General features: G+C 44.6%; 1 protein-coding gene across 1 annotated transcript; it reads left to right on the forward strand.

The window, feature by feature from the left end:
• The first annotated feature begins 13,308 nt into the window (after positions 1-13,308).
• On the forward strand, positions 13,309-15,247 carry LOC138369896 (baculoviral IAP repeat-containing protein 8-like). The gene is made up of 4 exons (XM_069333643.1): positions 13,309-13,946; positions 14,075-14,239; positions 14,351-15,027; positions 15,218-15,247. The coding sequence occupies exons 1-4, from the start codon at positions 13,580-13,582 to the stop codon at positions 15,245-15,247; spliced, it is 1,239 nt and encodes a 412-aa protein (XP_069189744.1). The 5' UTR covers positions 13,309-13,579.
• The last annotated feature ends 6,840 nt before the right edge of the window (positions 15,248-22,087 follow it).

Below are 22,087 nucleotides of genomic sequence, written 5' to 3' on the forward strand. Positions count from 1 at the left end.
TCCCATACTCCCAGAAGCAACGCAACTGGTATGTACAAGACGCCTTAATCCACTTGACCATCACGACCGGACATAATGAGGTGATAGCCGAGGCTATTTGAACCACCCCACCGCCGGAACTCGGATAGTTATCTTGGGCATAGCATTTTACCAAATCACCTCATTCTTTGGGGCACACGTGAGGAACACAAATGCGAACAAGCCTGAATGGTCCCCAGGACAATATGCAACTGAAAACTCACACCCCAGAAGTGACTCGAACCCATACTCCCAGAAGCAACGCAACTGGTATGTACAAGACGCCTTAATCCACTTGACCATCACGACCGGACATAATGAGGTGATAGCCGAGGCTATTTGAACCACCCCACCGCCGGCACTCGGATAGTTATCTTGGGCATAGCATTTTACCAAATCACCTCATTCTTTGGGGCACACGTGAGGAACAGAAATGCGAACAAGCCTGAATGGTCCCCAGGACAATATGCAACTGAAAACTCACACCCCAGAAGTGACTCGAACCCATACTCCCAGAAGCAACGCAACTGGTATGTACAAGACGCCTTAATCCACTTGACCATCACGACCGGACATAATGAGGTGATAGCCGAGGCTATTTGAACCACCCCACCGCCGGCACTCGGATAGTTATCTTGGGCATAGCATTTTACCAAATCACCTCATTCTTTGGGGCACACGTGAGGAACACAAATGCGAACAAGCCTGAATGGTCCCCAGGACAATATGCAACTGAAAACTCACACCCCAGAAGTGACTCGAACCCATACTCCCAGGAGCAACGCAACTGGTATGTACAAGACGCCTTAATCCACTTGACCATCACGACCGGACATAATGAGGTGATAGCCGAGGCTATTTGAACCACCCCACCGCCGGCACTCGGATAGTAATCTTGGGCATAGCATTTTACCAAATCACCTCATTCTTTGGGGCACACGTGAGGAACACAAATGCGAACAAGCCTGAATGGTCCCCAGGACAATATGCAACTGAAAACTCACACCCCAGAAGTGACTCGAGCCCATACTCCCAGGAGCAACGCAACTGGTATGTACAAGACGCCTTAATCCACTTGACCATCACGACCGGACATAATGAGGTGATAGCCGAGGCTATTTGAACCACCCCACCGCCGGCACTCGGATAGTAATCTTGGGCATAGCATTTTACCAAATCACCTCATTCTTTGGGGCACACGTGAGGAACACAAATGCGAACAAGCCTGAATGGTCCCCAGGACAATATGCAACTGTAAACTCACACCCCAGAAGTGACTCGAACCCATACTCCCAGGAGCAACGCAACTGGTATGTACAAGACGCCTTAATCCACTTGACCATCACGACCGGACATAATGAGGTGATAGCCGAGGCTATTTGAACCACCCCACCGCCGGCACTCGGATAGTAATCTTGGGCATAGCATTTTACCAAATCACCTCATTCTTTGGGGCACACGTGAGGAACACAAATGCGAACAAGCCTGAATGGTCCCCAGGACAATATGCAACTGAAAACTCACACCCCAGAAGTGACTCGAACCCATACTCCCAGGAGCAACGCAACTGGTATGTACAAGACGCCTTAATCCACTTGACCATCACGACCGGACATAATGAGGTGATAGCCGAGGCTATTTGAACCACCCCACCGCCGGCACTCGGATAGTAATCTTGGGCATAGCATTTTACCAAATCACCTCATTCTTTGGGGCACACGTGAGGAACACAAATGCGAACAAGCCTGAATGGTCCCCAGGACAATATGCAACTGAAAACTCACACCCCAGAAGTGACTCGAACCCATACTCCCAGGAGCAACGCAACTGGTATGTACAAGACGCCTTAATCCACTTGACCATCACGACCGGACATAATGAGGTGATAGCCGAGGCTATTTGAACCACCCCACCGCCGGCACTCGGATAGTAATCTTGGGCATAGCATTTTACCAAATCACCTCATTCTTTGGGGCACACGTGAGGAACACAAATGCGAACAAGCCTGAATGGTCCCCAGGACAATATGCAACTGAAAACTCACACCCCAGAAGTGACTCGAACCCATACTCCCAGGAGCAACGCAACTGGTATGTACAAGACGCCTTAATCCACTTGACCATCACGACCGGACATAATGAGGTGATAGCCGAGGCTATTTGAACCACCCCACCGCCGGCACTCGGATAGTAATCTTGGGCATAGCATTTTACCAAATCACCTCATTCTTTGGGGCACACGTGAGGAACACAAATGCGAACAAGCCTGAATGGTCCCCAGGACAATATGCAACTGAAAACTCACACCCCAGAAGTGACTCGAACCCATACTCCCAGGAGCAACGCAACTGGTATGTACAAGACGCCTTAATCCACTTGACCATCACGACCGGACATAATGAGGTGATAGCCGAGGCTATTTGAACCACCCCACCGCCGGCACTCGGATAGTAATCTTGGGCATAGCATTTTACCAAATCACCTCATTCTTTGGGGCACACGTGAGGAACACAAATGCGAACAAGCCTGAATGGTCCCCAGGACAATATGCAACTGAAAACTCACACCCCAGAAGTGACTCGAACCCATACTCCCAGGAGCAACGCAACTGGTATGTACAAGACGCCTTAATCCACTTGACCATCACGACCGGACATAATGAGGTGATAGCCGAGGCTATTTGAACCACCCCACCGCCGGCACTCGGATAGTAATCTTGGGCATAGCATTTTACCAAATCACCTCATTCTTTGGGGCACACGTGAGGAACACAAATGCGAACAAGCCTGAATGGTCCCCAGGACAATATGCAACTGAAAACTCACACCCCAGAAGTGACTCGAACCCATACTCCCACCCAGCAAACAATTTTAGGTTGCCACAACATATCTGGAAAGTATTTGAAAGTATTGGAAACGTTTGTTTTATCGTATCAGATACGATATTGTGTGTGGACTTAAATAGGTTTCCAAAACTTATAACCAAGACATATGTATCTAACACTAATTTGAGATGTTGTGGCAACTTTACACTCCTAACATGAGTCATTCATAATCCATTCATATACCAATATGAATCTCTTATGAAAGGTTTGAGCCAATAATCTGAACCCTTTTCACATCTTTGTATTTAAAGTTAAATTTCTTGAAATTAAATTATATTTTTTATTATATTATTTTTATTATATTTTATATTATATTATTATTTTCAATTTAAATATTAAAACCAATTTAAGGGTAAAAAAAATCTAATAATTTATATTTCTTTTATTATTTACTAACAATTATAATTATTTACTAACGGAGAGAGGGGAGGCTGTACGGCAGAGAGTGGCGGCTGTGGCGGATAGTGGCGGCGGGCGGACAGTGGCGGCGGGCGGACATTGGCGGCGGCGGGCGGGCAGTGGCGGCGGGCAGACAGTGGCGGCGGTGGCGGATAGTGGCGGCGGGCGGACAGTGGCGGCGGTGGCGGATAGTGGCGGCGGGCGGACAGTGGCGGCGGGCGGACAGTGGCGGCGGGCGGACTGTGGCGGCTGTGGCGGATAGTGGCGGCGGGCGGACCGTGGCGGCTTTGGCGGCGGTGGTGGACAGTGGCGGCGGGCGGACAGTGGCGGCGGCGGCGGGCGGACAGTGGCGGCGGCGGGCGGACAGTGGCGGCGGCGGGCGGACAGTGGCGGCGGCGGGCGGACAGTGGCGGCGGCGGGCGGACAGTGGCGGCGGCGGGCGGACAGTGGTGGCGGCGGGCGGACAGTGGTGGCGGCGGGCGGACAGTGGAGGCGGCGGGCGGACAGTGGTGGCGGCGGGCGGACAGTGGTGGCGGCGGACGGACAGTGGTGGCGGCGGACGGACAGTGGTGGCGGTGGCAGACAGTGGTGGCGGTGGCAGACAGTGGTGGGGGTGGCGGACAGTGGTGGCGGTGGCGGATAGTGGCAGCGGGCGGACAGTGGCGGCGGTGGCGGATAGTGGCGGCAGGCGGACAGTGGTGGCGGTGGCGGATAGTGGCGGCGGGCGGACAGTGGCGGAGGGCGGACAGTGGCGGCGGTGGCGGATAGTGGCGGCGGGCGGACAGGGCGGCGGCGGGCGGACAGTGGCGGCGGGCGGACAGTGGCGGCGGGCGGACAGTGGCGGCTGTGGCGGATAGTGGCGGCGGGCGGACCGTGGCGGCTTTGGCGGCGGTGGTGGACAGTGGCGGCGGCGGGCGGACAGTGGCGGCGGCGGGCGGACAGTGGCGGCGGCGGGCGGACAGTGGCGGCGGCGGGCGGACAGTGGCGGCGGCGGGCGAACAGTGGCGGCGGCGGGCGGACAGTGGAAGCGGCGGGCGGACAGTGGAGGCGGCGGGCGGACAGTGGAGGCGGCGGGCGGACAGTGGAGGCGGCGGGCGGACAGTGGAGGCGGCGGGCGGACAGTGGAGGCGGCGGGCGGACAGTGGTGGCGGCGGGCGGACAGTGGTGGCGGCGGGCGGACAGTGGTGGCGGCGGGCGGACAGTGGTGGCGGCGGGCGGACAGTGGTGGCGGCGGGCGGACAGTGGTGGCGGCGGGCGGACAGTGGTGGCGGCGGGCGGACAGTGGTGGCGGCGGGCGGACAGTGGTGGCGGTGGCAGACAGTGGTGGCGGTGGCGGACAGTGGCGGACAGTGGCGGCGGTGGCGGACAGTGACGGCGGTGGCGGACAGTGGCGGCGGTGGCGGACAGTGGCGGCGGTGGCGGACACTGGCGGCTGTGTCTGGCGGTGGTGGCGGGCGGTGGCGGGTGGCGGTGTCTGTGATGAGTGGTGGCGGCTGGCGGTGGTGGGTGGTGGCGGCGGTGGTGGTGGGTGGTGGTGGCGGCGGCGGCTGGTGGTGGTGGTGGCGGCGGCGGCTGGTGGTGGTGGTGGCGGCGGCGGCTGGTGGTGGTGGTGGCGGCGGCGGCTGGTGGTGGTGGGTGGTGGCGGCGGTGGTGGTGGGTGGTGGTGGCGGCGGCGGTGGTGGTGGGTGGTGGTGGCGGCGGCGGCTGGTGGTGGTGGGTGGTGGCGGCGGTGGTGGTGGGTGGTGGTGGCGGCGGCGGCTGGTGGTGGTTGGTGGTGGCGGCGGGTGGTGGGTGGCGGCGGCAGCTGGTGGTGGTGGGTGGTGGCGGCGGGTGGTGGGTGGTGGCGGCTGTGGTGGGTGGTGGCGGGCGGTGGCGGGCGGTGGCGGGCGGTGGCGGGCGGCGGCGGCTGTGGTGGGTGGTGACGATCGGCGGTGGGGGGGCTGGTGGCGGCTGGCGGTGGCGGCTGGCGGTGGCGGCTTGCGGTGGCGACTGTGGCAACGGGCGGTGACGGCGGATAGCGGGCGGTGGTGGCGGCTGGTGGCGGCTGGTGGCAGGTGGTGGTGGCGGCTGGTGGTGGCGGCTGGTGGTGGTGGCAGCTGGTGGCGGTGATGGCGGCTGGTGGTGGTGGCAGCTGGTGGCGGTGATGGCGGCTGGTGGTGGGTGGTGGCGGGTGGCGGCTGGTGGTGGGTGGTGGCGGGTGGCGGCGGGTGGTGGGTGGCGGGTGGCGGCGGGTGGTGGGTGGTGGCGGCAGGTGGTGAGTGGCGGTGGTGGGTGGCAGTGGCTGGTGGCGGGTGGCGGCTGGTGGTGGCGGGTGGCGGCTGGTGGTGGGTGGTGGCGGGTGGCGGCTGGTGGTGGGTGGTGGCGGGTGGCGGCTGGTGGTGAGTGGTGGCGGGTGGTGAGGGGTGGCGGGTGGCGGCTGGTGGTGGGTGGCGGCTGGTGGTGGGTGGCGGGTGGCGGCGGGTGGCGGCTGGCGGCGGGTGGCGGCTGGTGGTGGGTGGCGGGTGGTGGCGGGTGGCGGCTGGTGGTGGCTGGTAGTAGTAGGGATGGCAACGCACAGAACATTTTTTTTTTCTGGGGAAAAAATGTTCTGTGAGAGCCATGGTTTTCAGGTCCAAAGGGGAAAAAATGTTCTGTGTGAGCCAGGGTTTTGTGGTCCAAGGGTTAAAAAATGTTCTGTGTGAGCCATGGTTTTCAGGTCCAAAGGGGAAAAAATGTTCTGTGTGAGCCAGGGTTTTGAGATCCAATATCCCGCATGTAAGCCAGGGTTTTCAGGTAAATTTTGTGTCACAGATTTTAGAAGTAAGGATTTCTTATGATGAAAATAATTTCCGAGACATAGAAGTTTGTTAAGGGCTTATGGGAGAAATTCAAATAACGTGTGTAGCGCTTTAGGGTTTCCAGGAGAACTCTACGGACATATTTTACCTGTTTTCAACTTACAAAAATCGTCTATGTAAGCCATAGTTTTTCAGGTAAATTTAGAAAATCACCAGTTCGGACCAAGGTTTTCAGGTCTCGTACCTCACACCCCCTCCCTCCCCCCTTACCTCGCAATCTCTCGCGTCACCTTTATTTACCTTAGGCCCGGCCAGCCAGACGCTTCTTGTAGGTCGCCTCTTATCATATCGTATCTTATCTTCTCCATAATATCTGGACCGTCTCTGCACTCTCTCTCTCTCTCCTTTCATTCAGTTCAGCTATTTTCTGACATCATATGTTTGCTCCTTTTCATTAAGCAACTCAGTTTTACACAAATAAATCGTGTTAGTAAGCAAGTTCTAGCTCACGTTCCCTGCCTTAGTCCCCTGTCGTATAATGAATACTATCATTCCAATCCCACTAAAATTTAAAAATAATCATATTTCAAACGTATTTCAATACAGTAATTTAGTTACCGAGCTCCAGCGCTTGTCCTCCGCCTTAGCTCTCTCTCGTATCTTCGTTAATACCTATTCAAATTCCCCGAAATTTCTACCCGCTGTATTTCAGACATAGTTTAGTAAATGCAAACAATTATCAAACTCTAGCTCTTGTCCCCAGCTTAGTTCATTTGCACAAGATCGTTAGTAACAGTCCAAATTCCCTGAGATTTTTACCCTCTGTATTTCAGACACCGTAAATAAGATCAAAACAGTTATCGAGCTCCAGCTCTCGTCCCCCACCTTAGTTCATTTGTACAAGATCGTTAGTAACAGATCAATTCCCCCGAAATTTTTACCCTCTGTATTTCAGACACCGTAAATAAGATCAAAATAGTTATCGAGCTCCAGCTCTCGTCCTCCACCTTAGTTCATTTGTACAAGATCGTTAGTAACAGATCAATTTTCCCCAAAATTTAAAGCAGACATACTTCAAAGTTAGTAAATAAGATCAAGTCAGTTACTGAGCTCCAGCTCTCGTCCCCACCTTAGTTCTCTTTCGTATCTTTGTAAATAACCCATCAATTTCCCTGAAATTTTTACCCTCTGTATTTCAGACATAGTAAATATGAAGTAAACAATTATAAAACTCTAGCTCTTGTCCTCTGTCCAAGCTCACTTTTGTAAATTCATTACTCTCAGTCCAAATCCCCCTGAGATTTAAACACCCAACTACATTTTCAGACATAGTAAATAAAAACCAGTTCAGTTATCAAGTTTCAACTCTTGTGCCCCAGCTTAGTTCATTTTGTACAAGTTCTTTATTTTCCAACTAAATCACCCTAAGATTTAAGATCACCTTATTTTCTAACGTAGTAAAATTAATCTGGACATTAGCCAAGCTCCATTTCCTCGGCCTTAGATCATCAGACATAAATATATTCGATCAAGTCCGTCTCCAGCTTAACTCTTATCCGAGTACTCACATAACCCCAACCTGTGTAATTACCTTTCATCCCCTCTCACATTCCTCCGTCTCATCCAAGTCTCATAAATTTAAATGTAGCTGTTAATTTGCGTTCTTTCCCCGTTCATAGCATATTCTCTGTAAGTTCAGATCTGTACTTAGTCTTACATATTCTCTAGTTCTTTCCCATTTTATACAAGACTTAAACAACTATTACTGTCTCCTCTATCTTATTTAAACATGAGTCATATGTAAATATACCCGACTCCATCCATCCATTACAAGTCCTAGCTTGTTCACCGCCCAACTCACTACGCTATTTCTACTTTACATGTTATAGCATGTTTTCCGCTCATCTTGGTACCAACCCTTACAATCTCTCTCAATCCTTTACATGTCTCAGCATGTTCGCCTCGCATCTTACTACGCTGTCTACTTTACATGTTGTAGCATGTATTACTGTGTCCCATATCTTATTTAAACATGAGTCATATGTAAATATACCCGACTCCTTCCATCCATTACAAGTCCTAGCTTGTTCACCGCCCAACTCACTACACTGTCTACTTTACATGTTGTAGCATGTTTTCCGCACTTCTTGATACCATCCCTTACAATCTCTCAATCCTTTACACATCTCAACTTTCAACCCTTTCTTACAATTTTCCTCCATCCCTCCGCTACATGTTCTTACCCGTTCATTACAGTCCACTACATATTCTCTAATCATCTCTGTACTAATTCTCAAAACTAGTTGTTTCTGTCATTTTAGTAAGTAAGTAAGTAGATCATCGTTATTAACAACAACAACAACAACAGTAACATTACTAATTCACAGTGAGTTACTACTGAGCATTTAGCAGTTATCCATTTTCAAAATAAGGTCAATATAAATCATTCTAAGACATCTTCGTACAATTAAAGATACTTGCCTGTGCACTAAGTCATTACTTACAGTAGCATCTTAAGGCATTGTTTTCGTAACTCAGTTTTATTAAACATACACCTTCATTAGTCAAAGGAAAACTTTTCAAGTCATTGTATTCAATATTTCCGTTAAACTTACTACGTCATTTCATTATTCTGTTTCATAATTAAGTACTTGTTTCAGTCCTCCAATGTAATAAGCAAATTATTCTATTAAGGATAAAGAAATCTTATTTAGAAGAGACATTAAGTTTATTACAACATTTAACACATACAGTTATTCAAGAAATCATAAGTGTTCAAGAAGCAATCATATACAGTTATTCATAGTAGTTATACAATTATTCAAGAAGCAATCATATACAAGTGTTCTTAGTAGTTATACAGGTATTCAAGAAATCATAAACACTACAGTCTTATATAGAAATAAACATTTGAATTTAGAAAAGAATTATAAGTAAAACATGTATTTGATTTCACACAATGAAACTCACTAGCCAGCAAGTTAAAAAATCCATCACATGCACAGCAACCCCCCTTCCCCTTCTCCAAAATAGATTAGTTTTTGTCCCTTAAATTCCTTTAAAACATAGAAAGCATCGCTATAAACATTATCATCACAAATCAATTCAGGCCAGGACATTAGAAGTACTTCTCTGTCATTACAATAAGTCCTAACTGCTTCTACAGCATCCATTTGTTCAACCTCCATCCACTTACTCTCACCCATATTCGAGTAATTATCTGTAGCTCGTACCACATTAGTATGCCTTATCCTAATAAGATTTTCAATAAAGGCCATACCAGAGAAAACACCAAGTACAGGATCCTGTCCTATAAATCTCATCACTGCCTCTATTTCTATCTTTTGGGGGGTATGATATCCTATTTCTGGTCTCATCTTTATTAAATTTAACGGAAAAGATGGAAAGCTCTCCTCCATATGATCAATTAAACTCCAATGTTCATCTTCTTCCGTTTTAGGGTGAATAATACTAAGCTCTTTCACAGTCTTACTATTTACCTGCTGTTGCAGTTCATCCTTGCTCATTATAGTATACACTTCTCGTTCTTCAGAACTCAACTTATTAATAAACCAGTTTGCAGCATTTGGAGAACCAATTTCATCCACAAATTTTCTTATAAAAAATTTATCCTTTAAGTTACATCCTATAGGCACTTCTTCAAATTCTGGAAATATGTATTTAAAACGGGGTCTAGGTCTAAAAGTGCAAATTATTTTATCGCCTTTAAATAACAAAGAAATTTTCTTCATCTCGGCCTTACTAGGAATTTTCGTCAGCAACAACACTTGACAATTCTCATGTTTCTTGAGTACATCTGTAACACTCTCTTTTAAGCTAAATAAGACTATGTTACATTTTATCAATGGAAGTTCTTCTTTCAACTTTATAGAATCACGACCGATCAGTATCATTAAAACATTTTCACTTTTGCTAATAAACTTTGCTAGAGCCGGAACAATGTTCTCATGCGTACATTTATCAGTATGGGTCATCACTTTATAAGTCTGTTTTTCCGCCAGGGGCATATTCTTCCACAAAACAGTCGCAGCTGGACTTTGCCATATAGTATCTGACACAAGATCAGGCATACTTCCAAACCCTGGTAGACTCTTCACATCCATCACATTGGGTAAATCTTTAAACAAAAGAAAAATACAATATTTAACCCCAGGGACTATTAAATAATCATAATATTTCAAAACTAAAAGATATTCAATAATAAGCAAAAATTATATCACAACAAATATAAACGAGTACTGTAAGTACATCATACAATAAGCACTTACTGTATACAGCAGCCATCGATCCGAGTATGTCTTCTCACTGCTGGACCGAGATGGGGAGTTTATGGTAAGACATATCCCGACCTAGCTTATCACATCGGAGATAGTTACGCTCCGCCCCTCTCTCTTAGCTGTAGTTTCCAAATTAGTTATATGTATTATTTTAGATCTACTAGTTTTAACTAAGACATTCTCTTCCGTTTATTAGATCCACCCTCTACTTGTTTCTTCTCTCTCCCAGTCCCCGTAACATCTTCTCCAAGAGGTATACGAACCATTAATAATTCTTTTTTATTATTCTTTAAAACATAAGCTAAATGGGCTAGTCCTGGAAAATAGTGTGTCTCCCATTCTTCTTGTTCTTCTTTACTCCATCCTATTCCGTCATTAAACCCAATACCATATGGAATAATTATACGCTGGATTAAATTATTATTTCTTGCTTGACAACAAATTTGTCTTATTGCAGATTTAAAACTCCAACGTTTAATAATATCTTTCTGTAATCCTAGATCTTCATTAGAGCTACTGTATTGAAGTCCTATAATATGAGGTTTTATTTCTGGTTCTGGAGATAAAGCAAGTACTATACCACCAGGAGTTATATTATTCTGTACCACTTCACACTCAGAAACTTTACTGTAAGGATATTTTTCCCATAACAGTTGTGCAAATCCGCCAGATAAATTATGAAAATCGTAGACAAGACAGTCTCCAGGTTTTAGAATTTCATCACTAGTAAAATCAGCATCTATAATACACTTATTTAAACGCTTAAGCTTCACTTGCATGTACATAGAACAATCTATCTTGAAGTAAGGCAGGGAAAGTTTCGTACCTCTTCCTATATACTCAGAAAAGTAGAGTTGACATTTAGACATTAAAAAAGGGAGAAAATAAACACACGAGTTTCTATTTTGTTATTTAATGTGTAAAAATGTACAATGTATTTAATTTGTAAAAATGTACAAAGTATAAATTATTTACAGACATTATTATCCCCAATCCATCTTCTCTTCTAAATTTGTAAAACTACTACTAACACACATTGTAACATTAGTATCAACAGACGTAGTAACATTAACAGGTGTTGAATTAATTGTATCAGACAACTTAGTGTTGATAGAAGGTGAACTAGCATCAGCGGTAGCAGACGTAGCATCATCTTCAGGTGTCCTAGCAGCATCAGTAGCATTAGTTGCGGGTCCATTTTGAAGAACAGCAATGTATGGAATCTTATTTTCAAAGATGCCGTGGGTGGATGACTGAGGAGGAACGATGTTTTCGGGACGTACTATGAAGAGTACAATACCTCGTTTTCGTAGTTTTTGTCCTATTTTCTCAAGTATAGGCAAATATTTACTTTCCCATACTGCGCAGTTGTCCAAATAACTTGACATGCCAAACCCATATGGAATAATAATTCTCTTAACACATCTTTTAAGAATGAAAACAAGGGCTTCCTTCAGAGCCTTTTCAAACCAGCGCCATCTCTGATATTCTGTATCTTTTTCAAGTCCATCGTAAAAATGTTCATCTAAACTTCGTACTTCACACGGAGGATTTTCATATGCTGGTAAAGTTGCAGGTCTACTAGCAAACTGAGTCACTAATCCAATAATAAGGGGTAGATGGGGATCTTCATCCATCCGGTTGTTAAATTCAGGTGGTTCTCCAATATGTATACTGCCAGGGTTACTGCGATAAGATACAACAGCCCGGTTTTTGTAAGGAAAGTTTTCACGATGTAATCTCGCATATGGGTAACGATCCCACAATCCTTGCACAATTTTACACATTTGTACACTCGTAGCATCAAGATCGTACAATAAACAGTCGTGATTATTGTAGACGGACAGGGAGGCAAAGTCTCCAATAATAGTCTTGATCTCCATAGCCTTGAATATCCAAGCTTGAAGTAGATTCTGACATCCAAGAAGAGGAGGACACCGTAAGAGATCACTCCGGGGGAAGCATATATACATCTTTAGGCTGCGCGTAGAAACACTGCGCACACAAAAGGTTGCCAAGTGTTACTTGCTCTTCCTCTGCATAATCTCCTCGTTAAACAGTAATTTAACTTCCACTCCGTAGGGTTTTAACTGTTTATACATATCTTCAATAACAGGAAGATAAGTATTTTCCCAAACTTTATCTCTTCGAACACATGTAATCCCAATTCCTGTTGGTATTATAACTCTCATAATTTGAGGAGAGTCTTTGATAAAGTTAAATAAATCTTTCATACCATTCTTGAAGTAGATGAGACGATTAATGGATGTATCTTCGTTTAATCCAGCGAGCATGTTTCTGTCTTTTGAGTTTTCTATAATTCCCTGAGCAATGTTATTACTTTCTATAGGTAATCCAATACCGTATTGAGTGGCTATAGCAACAATATACGGAAGATTTTCTCCTTTAGAGATATGAATTGTTCCTGGTACTGGACGATCTTCAGGGATACATCTCTTAAGACTGTACAAGGGTCGGCGAACATTATAAGCGTCAGCAGGAGAATATTTCTTGGCTAAGTCTAGGGCCATTCCTCGGGGAACACAGGATATACAGTTCACTCCGTACACAATACAGGTTTCATTATTACAAAATGAATCGTCGGTTAAATAACCCTGACAAGTTGTCAGAACAGTATCCATGGTGAATTTTCTTCCTCGTAAGGTAGTAGATACGATCCAGATAGTCGTAATAATATCCCTAATGTGAGGTCCGCGCTCTTATATTGGGGGGAATGTAAAAGTTACCACTTATTTGAATATATTAATAAGGATTTTTGTTACCCTAGAATAATATTATATATGACATTATAACTAATAGTATATTTCATTTTAGGATATAGATGCTTTAAGCATATATTTTTAATTAGATTAAATAAGAATTTACTACTAAATTATATATATATCTATCATTATGTACGGCAGCTACGAATAATGACGTAACAGTATACTTTTAGCGAGATTGCCAAAGTGATGTATTTTTCTAATAAGTCTAATAAATAATGAAAGTAGTTTACTAAGTATTTATATAAGAGCTTTATTTAATTATGAAACTTTAAGGATTTTTTAATAGAGAAGTATTTAGAGGAAATTACTGTCTATTATAAATGGGGAAACTGTTAAATATGTAGCGATGTACGATACTTATTTTAGGGATATATATACTTGCTTATCCTACTCTAATAGTTAGTGCTGCCCTCACACGATGGATCCTTTGTGTGCCAGGAAGTTTTACAGTATAGAAAGCCTTAAATGTGCAGGAGTTAGACTACAAACATTTGTGGATTGGCCTGTTAAGTGGTTAAACCCTATTGACTTAGTTGAAGATGGGTTCTATTACCTTCGCAATAGTGATTACTGTTTGTGTGCATTTTGTTATTGTATAGTAGGTGCATGGATTGTTGGTGATACCCCTAGAAGACGTCATAAGATCATTAATCAAGACTGTGCCTTTATTAGAGGCAAGAGGAGTGACAATGTTTCTTTAGAGGTGTCTGAGATAGCTTTCAAATATGGACTGGAATTTGTTTCCCATAAAATAGAACTGGGAAATAAGAAAATAAGTGATAGTAGTAAGTATATATTCTTATGATGTATTCTTATACCAGTCTTATATACTCTGTACAAAAACTTGATTGCTTAAATAGATACTTCTTATTCTTCTAAAGAATAATTTACGTAACTACGTTATATTTTTTAGGTGGTGCTCCTCCTAAGGAAGATCTGGGATTGATAAAATTTAGGAAATCGCTGAATCCAGGATTGGTAACTTATAAATCTCGCCTAGAGACATTTGATATGACATGGCCTGGAAGCGTCAAGCAAACTTCTCATGAGCTGGCAGAAGCTGGGTTTTTTTACTGTGGTATGAAGTGTTTTAACTATTTAAAACTTAATAGAGTTATAAGTAAAGAAATAATGAATATTAGTTAAAAGATAGTAACGAGATGATGCTGGATTGTTTTATGGTTTTCAGGTATAAGTGACCACGTCTGCTGCTATCACTGCGCCTGTGGAATACGAAATTGGAGACCAGAAGATGATCCTTGGACGTTACATGCGAGATGTAGTCCAGAATGTGCTTACATTATTCTTGCAAGGGGCAAGGAATTTGTTAAGAATGCTAGATTGACAATGCCATTACCTATAAAACCTATAGACAATGATTTAATTGATATCTTAATGGAGGGTATGGATAAGTTCAAACATCTGATTCATCAAAAATTAATACCTGTGGAGAGTATAAGATATGCTTTAAGTGAGTACCTTAAGGAATCCAGAGATTTGTTACCTTTTATTATACAAAGTAGATGTCTAGAAATCGTGTTGAGGTATATGCAAGAGGGTACAGATATTTATTTACGGGTACGGGACTTAATTTATGAAGCAGTTGATGATAAAGAGGAACAAGAAGTTACGCCTGAAGATCTGGGATTGAAAACTTTACCGGAGACTTGTAATAGCACTGTTGAAAACAAGGACTGTACAGAACAATCTTGGGAAGAAGATATTTTATGCAGAGTTTGTATGGATAAAAATATAAATATTGTAATACTACCATGTAAACATATGGTGACGTGCAGTGGTTGTCTTTTAGCTCTGAAATGCTGTCCAATTTGTAGAGGAAATATTTTATATATAATAAATCCAATTGCTTCTTGAACACTTGTATAACTACTAAGAACACTTGTATATGATTGCTTCTTGAATAATTGTATAACTACTATGAATAACTGTATATGATTGCTTCTTGAACACTTATGATTTCTTGAATAACTGTATGTGTTAAATGTTGTAATAAACTTAATGTCTCTTCTAAATAAGATTTCTTTATCCTTAATAGAATAATTTGCTTATTACATTGGAGGACTGAAACAAGTACTTAATTATGAAACCGAATAATGAAATGACGTAGTAAGTTTAACGGAAATATTGAATACAATGACTTGAAAAGTTTTCCTTTGACTAATGAAGGTGTATGTTTAATAAAACTGAGTTACGAAAACAATGCCTTAAGATGCTACTGTAAGTAATGACTTAGTGCACAGGCAAGTATCTTTAATTGTACGAAGATGTCTTAGAATGATTTATATTGACCTTATTTTGAAAATGGATAACTGCTAAATGCTCAGTAGTAACTCACTGTGAATTAGTAATGTTACTGTTGTTGTTGTTGTTGTTAATAACGATGATCTACTTACTTACTTACTAAAATGACAGAAACAACTAGTTTTGAGAATTAGTACAGAGATGATTAGAGAATATGTAGTGGACTGTAATGAACGGGTAAGAACATGTAGCGGAGGGATGGAGGAAAATTGTAAGAAAGGGTTGAAAGTTGGGATGTGTAAAGGATTGAGAGATTGTAAGGGATGGTATCAAGAAGTGCGGAAAACATGCTACAACATGTAAAGTAGACAGTGTAGTGAGTTGGGTGGTGAACAAGCTAGGACTTGTAATGGATGGAAGGAGTCGGGTATATTTACATATGACTCATGTTTAAATAAGATATGGGACACAGTAATACATGCTACAACATGTAAAGTAGACAGCGTAGTAAGATGCGAGGCGAACATGCTGAGACATATAAAGGATTGAGAGAGATTGTAAGGGTTGGTACCAAGATGAGCGGAAAACATGCTATAACATGTAAAGTAGAAATAGCGTAGTGAGTTGGGCGGTGAACAAGCTAGGACTTGTAATGGATGGATGGAGTCGGGTATATTTACATATGACTCATGTTTAAATAAGATAGAGGAGACAGTAATAGTTGTTTAAGTCTTGTATAAAATGGGAAAGAACTAGAGAATATGTAAGACTAAGTACAGATCTGAACTTACAGAGAATATGCTATGAACGGGGAAAGAACGCAAATTAACAGCTACATTTAAATTTATGAGACGGAGGAATGTGAGAGGGGATGAAAGGTAATTACACAGGTTAGGGTTATGTGAGTACTCGGATAAGAGTTAAGCTGGAGACGGACTTGATCGAATATATTTATGTCTGATGATCTAAGGCCGAGGAAATGGAGCTTGGCTAATGTCCAGATTAATTTTACTACGTTAGAAAATAAGGTGATCTTAAATCTTAGGGTGATTTAGTTGGAAAATAAAGAACTTGTACAAAATGAACTAAGCTGGGGCACAAGAGTTGAAACTTGATAACTGAACTGGTTTTTATTTACTATGTCTGAAAATGTAGTTGGGTGTTTAAATCTCAGGGGGATTTGGACTGAGAGTAATGAATTTACAAAAGTGAGCTTGGACAGAGGACAAGAGCTAGAGTTTTATAATTGTTTACTTCATATTTACTATGTCTGAAATACAGAGGGTAAAAATTTCAGGGAAATTGATGGGTTATTTACAAAGATACGAAAGAGAACTAAGGTGGGGACGAGAGCTGGAGCTCAGTAACTGACTTGATCTTATTTACTAACTTTGAAGTATGTCTGCTTTAAATTTCGGGGAAAATTGATCTGTTACTAACGATCTTGTACAAATGAACTAAGGTGGAGGACGAGAGCTGGAGCTCGATAACTATTTTGATCTTATTTACGGTGCCTGAAATACAGAGGGTAAAAATTTCAGGGAAATTGATGGGTTATTTAAAAAGATACGAAAGAGAACTAAGGCGGGGACGAGAGCTGGAGCTCGATAACTGTTTTGATCTTATTTACGGTGTCTGAAATACAGAGGGTAAAAATTTCGGGGGAATTGATCTGTTACTAACGATCTTGTACAAATGAACTAAGGTGGGGGACGAGAGCTGGAGCTCGATAACTGTTTTGATCTTATTTACGGTGTCTGAAATACAGAGGGTAAAAATCTCAGGGAATTTGGACTGTTACTAACGATCTTGTGCAAATGAACTAAGCTGGGGACAAGAGCTAGAGTTTGATAATTGTTTGCATTTACTAAACTATGTCTGAAATACAGCGGGTAGAAATTTCGGGGAATTTGAATAGGTATTAACGAAGATACGAGAGAGAGCTAAGGCGGAGGACAAGCGCTGGAGCTCGGTAACTAAATTACTGTATTGAAATACGTTTGAAATATGATTATTTTTAAATTTTAGTGGGATTGGAATGATAGTATTCATTATACGACAGGGGACTAAGGCAGGGAACGTGAGCTAGAACTTGCTTACTAACACGATTTATTTGTGTAAAACTGAGTTGCTTAATGAAAAGGAGCAAACATATGATGTCAGAAAATAGCTGAACTGAATGAAAGGAGAGAGAGAGAGAGAGTGCAGGGACGGTCCAGATATTATGGAGAAGATAAGATACGATATGATAAGAGGCGACCTACAAGAAGCGTCTGGCTGGCCGGGCCTAAGGTAAATAAAGGTGACGCGAGAGATTGCGAGGTAAGGGGGGGAGGGAGGGGGTGTGAGGTACGAGACCTGAAAACCTTGGTCCAAACAGGTGATTTTCTAAATTTACCTGAAAAACTATGGCTTACATAGACGATTTTTGCAAGTTGAAAACAGGTAAAATATGTCCGTAGAGTTCTCCTGGAAACCCTAAAGCGCTACACACGTTATTTGAATTTCTCCCATAAGCCCTTAACAAACTTCTATGTCTCGGAAATTATTTTCATCATAAGAAATCCTTACTTCTAAAATCTGTGACACAAAATTTACCTGAAAACCCTGGCTTACATGCGGGATATTGGATCTCAAAACCCTGGCTCACACAGAACATTTTTTCCCCTTTGGACCTGAAAACCATGGCTCACACAGAACATTTTTTAACCCTTGGACCACAAAACCCTGGCTCACACAGAACATTTTTTCCCCTTTGGACCTGAAAACCATGGCTCTCACAGAACATTTTTTCCCCAGAAAAAAAAATGTTCTGTGCGTTGCCATCCCTACTACTGCTGGTGGCGGGTGGCGGCTGGTGGTGGGTGGTGGCGGCGGGTGGTGAGTGGCGGTGGTGGGTGGCGGTGGCTGGTGGCGGGTGGCGGCTGGTGGCGGGTGGTGGCGGGTGGCGGCTGGTGGTGGGTGGTGGCGGGTGGCGGCTGGTGGTGGGTGGTGGGTGGCGGCGGGTGGCGGCTGGTGGTGGGTGGTGGCAGGTGGCGGCTGGTGGTGGCTGGTGGCGGGTGGCGGCTGGTGGTGGGTGGTGGCGGCGGGTGGTGAGTGGCGGTGGTGGGTGGCGGTGGCTGGTGGCGGGTGGCGGCTGGTGGCGGGTGGTGGCGGGTGGCGGCTGGTGGTGGGTGGTGGCGGGTAGCGGCTGGTGGTGGGTGGTGGCGGGTGGCGGCTGGTGGTGGGTGGCGGGTGGCGGCGGGTGGTGGGTGGTGGCGGGTGGCGGCTGGTGGTGGGTGGTGGCGGCTGGTGGTGGGTGGTGGCGGCTGGTGGTGGGTGGTGGCGGGTGGTGGCTGGTGGTGGGTGGTGGCGGGTGGCGGCTGGTGGTGGGTGGTGGCGGCTGGTGGTGGGTGGTGGCGGGTGGCGGCTGGTGGTGGGTGGCGGCTGGTGGTGGGTGGCGGGTGGCGGCGGGTGGCGGCTGGTGGCGGGTGGCAGCGGGTGGCGGCTGGTGGTGGGTGGCGGGTGGCGGCGGGTGGCGGCTGGTGGTGGGTGGTGGCAGGTGGCGGCTGGTGGTGGGTGGTGGCGGGTGGCGGCTGGTGGTGGGTGGCGGCTGGTGGTGGGTGGTGGGTGGTGGCGGGTGGCGGCTGGTGGTGGGCGGCAGTTGGCGGCTGGTGGCGGCCAGCTGGGACACACCCTTCACCACTGAAGGTCTGAGCACAACTAACCATATGTCTCTCTCACCCACCAGCCCAGTGTTGCCAGCTCGCGCTCTCAAAATGTTTCCTTCAAAGATTGTATATTATCTTTGAACAACAAGTTTGATTATCAAGGAAATAATGCATATATTATTGTCACATTAATACTGTGCAATATCTTATTACATTCCTGCTAAATAATTATAATTTGAAACAGGACAAAAAATCCAACATATATATAAAAACCAACATTAGAGATCACGAGGCCTAGGCCTCGCCTGTGAACACACATCCTGCCTCCCTGGCCTGCTACCCTCTCACACCTCACACTCTTAACTCACTCATAATCACTCTCACTCTCTTACTCTGTCACTCTTACTCTCTGTCACTCTTACTCTCTGTCACTCTTACTCTGTCACTCTTACACTCTGTCACTCTTACTCTCTGTCACTCTTAATCTCTGTCACTCTTACTCTCTGTCACTCTTACTCTGTCACTCTTACTCTCTGTCACTCTTACTCTCTGTCACTCTTACTCTTTGTCACTCTTACTCTGTCACTCTTACTCTCTGTCACTCTCACTCTCTGTCACTCTTACTCTCTGTCACTCTTACTCTCTGTCACTCTTACTCTCTGTCACTCTTACTCTCTGTCACTCTTACACTCTGTCACTCTTACTCTCTGTCACTCTTACTCTCTGTCACTCTTACTCTCTGTCACTCTTACTCTGTCACTCTTACACTCTGTCACTCTTACTCTCTGTCACTCTTACTCTCTGTCACTCTTACTCTCTGTCACTCTTACTCTCTGTCACTCTTACTCTCTGTCACTCTTACTCTCTGTCACTCTTACTCTGTCACTCTTACTCTGTCACTCTTACACTCTGTCACTCTTACTCTCTGTCACTCTTACTCTCTGTCACTCTTACTCTGTCACTCTTACTCTCTGTCACTCTTACTCTCTGTCACTCTTACTCTCTGTCACTCTTACTCTCTGTCACTCTTACTCTGTCACTCTTACTCTCTGTCACTCTTACTCTATCACTCTTACTCTCTGTCACTCTTACTCTGTCATTCTTACTCACTCTCAGTCACCCTTACCCATTCATACTCACTCTCTCACTCTTACTCTCATACTCTTACTCTCAATTACTCTTACTCTCAATCACTCTTACTCCCAATCACTCTTACTCCCAATCACTCCTACTCTCAATCACTCCTACTCTCATTCTTACTCTTACTCCCAATCACTCTTACTCTCAATCACTCTTATTCTCATTCTTACTCTTACTCTTACTCCCAATCACTCTTACTCCTAATCACTCTTACTCTCAATCACTCTTACTCTCAATCACTCTTACTCTCAATCACTCTTACTCTCATTCTTACTCTTACTCACTCTTACTCTCAATCACTCTTATTCTCATTCTTACTGCTACTCCCAATCACTCTTACTCCCAATCACTCTTACTCTCAATCACTCTTACTCCCAATCACTCTTACTCTCAATCACTCTTACTCTCAATCACTGTTACTCTCAATCACTCTTACTCTCAATCACTCTTACTCTCACTAACTCTCAATCACTCTTACTCTCACTCTAACTCTCAATCACTCTTACTCTCATACTCACCCTTACTCTCAATCACTTTACTCTCACTCTTACTCATTCTGTCACCCTTACTCTCACTCTTACTCACTCTGTCACTCTTACTCACTCTCAGTCACTCTTACTTATACTCACTCTTACTCACACTTACACACTCTCTGGCACTCTCACTCACCTTCAGTCACTCTTACTCACTCTTACCCACTCTCGCTCACTCTTACTCACTCTAGTTAATAAGAACACGCCAATATAAGACAACAAAACGTTTTCAGATTCTTTCTCACCACTTTCCAGCAACTTTTATAATTTATATAAATTATCTTAGGGAATAATACATAAATTATATATTTAAACATGATATTAGTGTTTAGTGGAATGCATAAGGAGTCAAATTGTGTTAAAAAGAGCGATTTTTAGAAAATTTGGAAAACTACTTTTTTCTGTTCATATTATAACTAAAAGGATTTTAAAGGTTTCACTCAGCCAATATATATCATTCACAATTTATTAATGAATTTTACAAAAAAACACCATAAATTTTATATTTAAACATGTAAAAACTATTTGTTTTACATTTGGAAGAAAATAATTGTAGACAAACAATTTATAATTATATAAACCTTTGTGTTTGGATTTTTTGAGTAAAAGTTTCTCAAAGGCTCTCCTGCACCATTCTCAATGCAAATCATTCCCACACCTATGGGAAGAGATAGGCGAACGTGGTGTAGATGATTTGTGTTTGCTGGGCAGGAGCAACGCAACTGGTATGTACAAGACGCCTTAATCCACTTGACCATCACGACCGGACATAATGAGGTGATAGCCGAGGCTATTTGAACCACCCCACCGCCGGCACTCAGATAGTAATCTTGGGCATAGCATTTTACCAAATCACCTCATTCTTTGGGGCACACGTGAGGAACACAAATGCGAACAAGCCTGAATGGTCCCCAGGACAATATGCAACTGAAAACTCACACCCCAGAAGTGACTCGAACCCATACTCCCAGGAGCAACGCAACTGGTATGTACAAGACGCCTTAATCCACTTGACCATCACGACCGGACATAATGAGGTGATAGCCGAGGCTATTTGAACCACCCCACCGCCGGCACTCGGATAGTAATCTTGGGCATAGCATTTTACCAAATCACCTCATTCTTTGGGGCACACGTGAGGAACACAAATGCGAACAAGCCTGAATGGTCCCCAGGACAATATGCAACTGAAAACTCACACCCCAGAAGTGACTCGAACCCATACTCCCAGGAGCAACGCAACTGGTATGTACAAGATGCCTTAATCCACTTGACCATCACGACCGGACATAATGAGGTGATAGCCGAGGCTATTTGAACCACCCCACCGCCGGCACTCGG

This window comes from Procambarus clarkii, chromosome 30 (assembly GCF_040958095.1).
Source record: "Procambarus clarkii isolate CNS0578487 chromosome 30, FALCON_Pclarkii_2.0, whole genome shotgun sequence".
Classification (NCBI taxonomy): Eukaryota; Metazoa; Arthropoda; class Malacostraca; order Decapoda; family Cambaridae; genus Procambarus; species Procambarus clarkii.

Excerpts from the sequence above, each read along its gene's own strand:
- LOC138369896 (XM_069333643.1), top strand. The coding sequence starts at position 13,580 with ATGGATCCTTTGTGTGCCAGGAAGTTTTACAGTATAGAAAGCCTTAAA. Across the intron at positions 13,947-14,074 it reads TAAGAAAATAAGTGATAGTA|GTGGTGCTCCTCCTAAGGAA; the intron begins GTAAGTATATAT and ends TATATTTTTTAG. Across the intron at positions 15,028-15,217 it reads TATATATAATAAATCCAATT|AATAATTTGCTTATTACATT; the intron begins GCTTCTTGAACA and ends TATCCTTAATAG.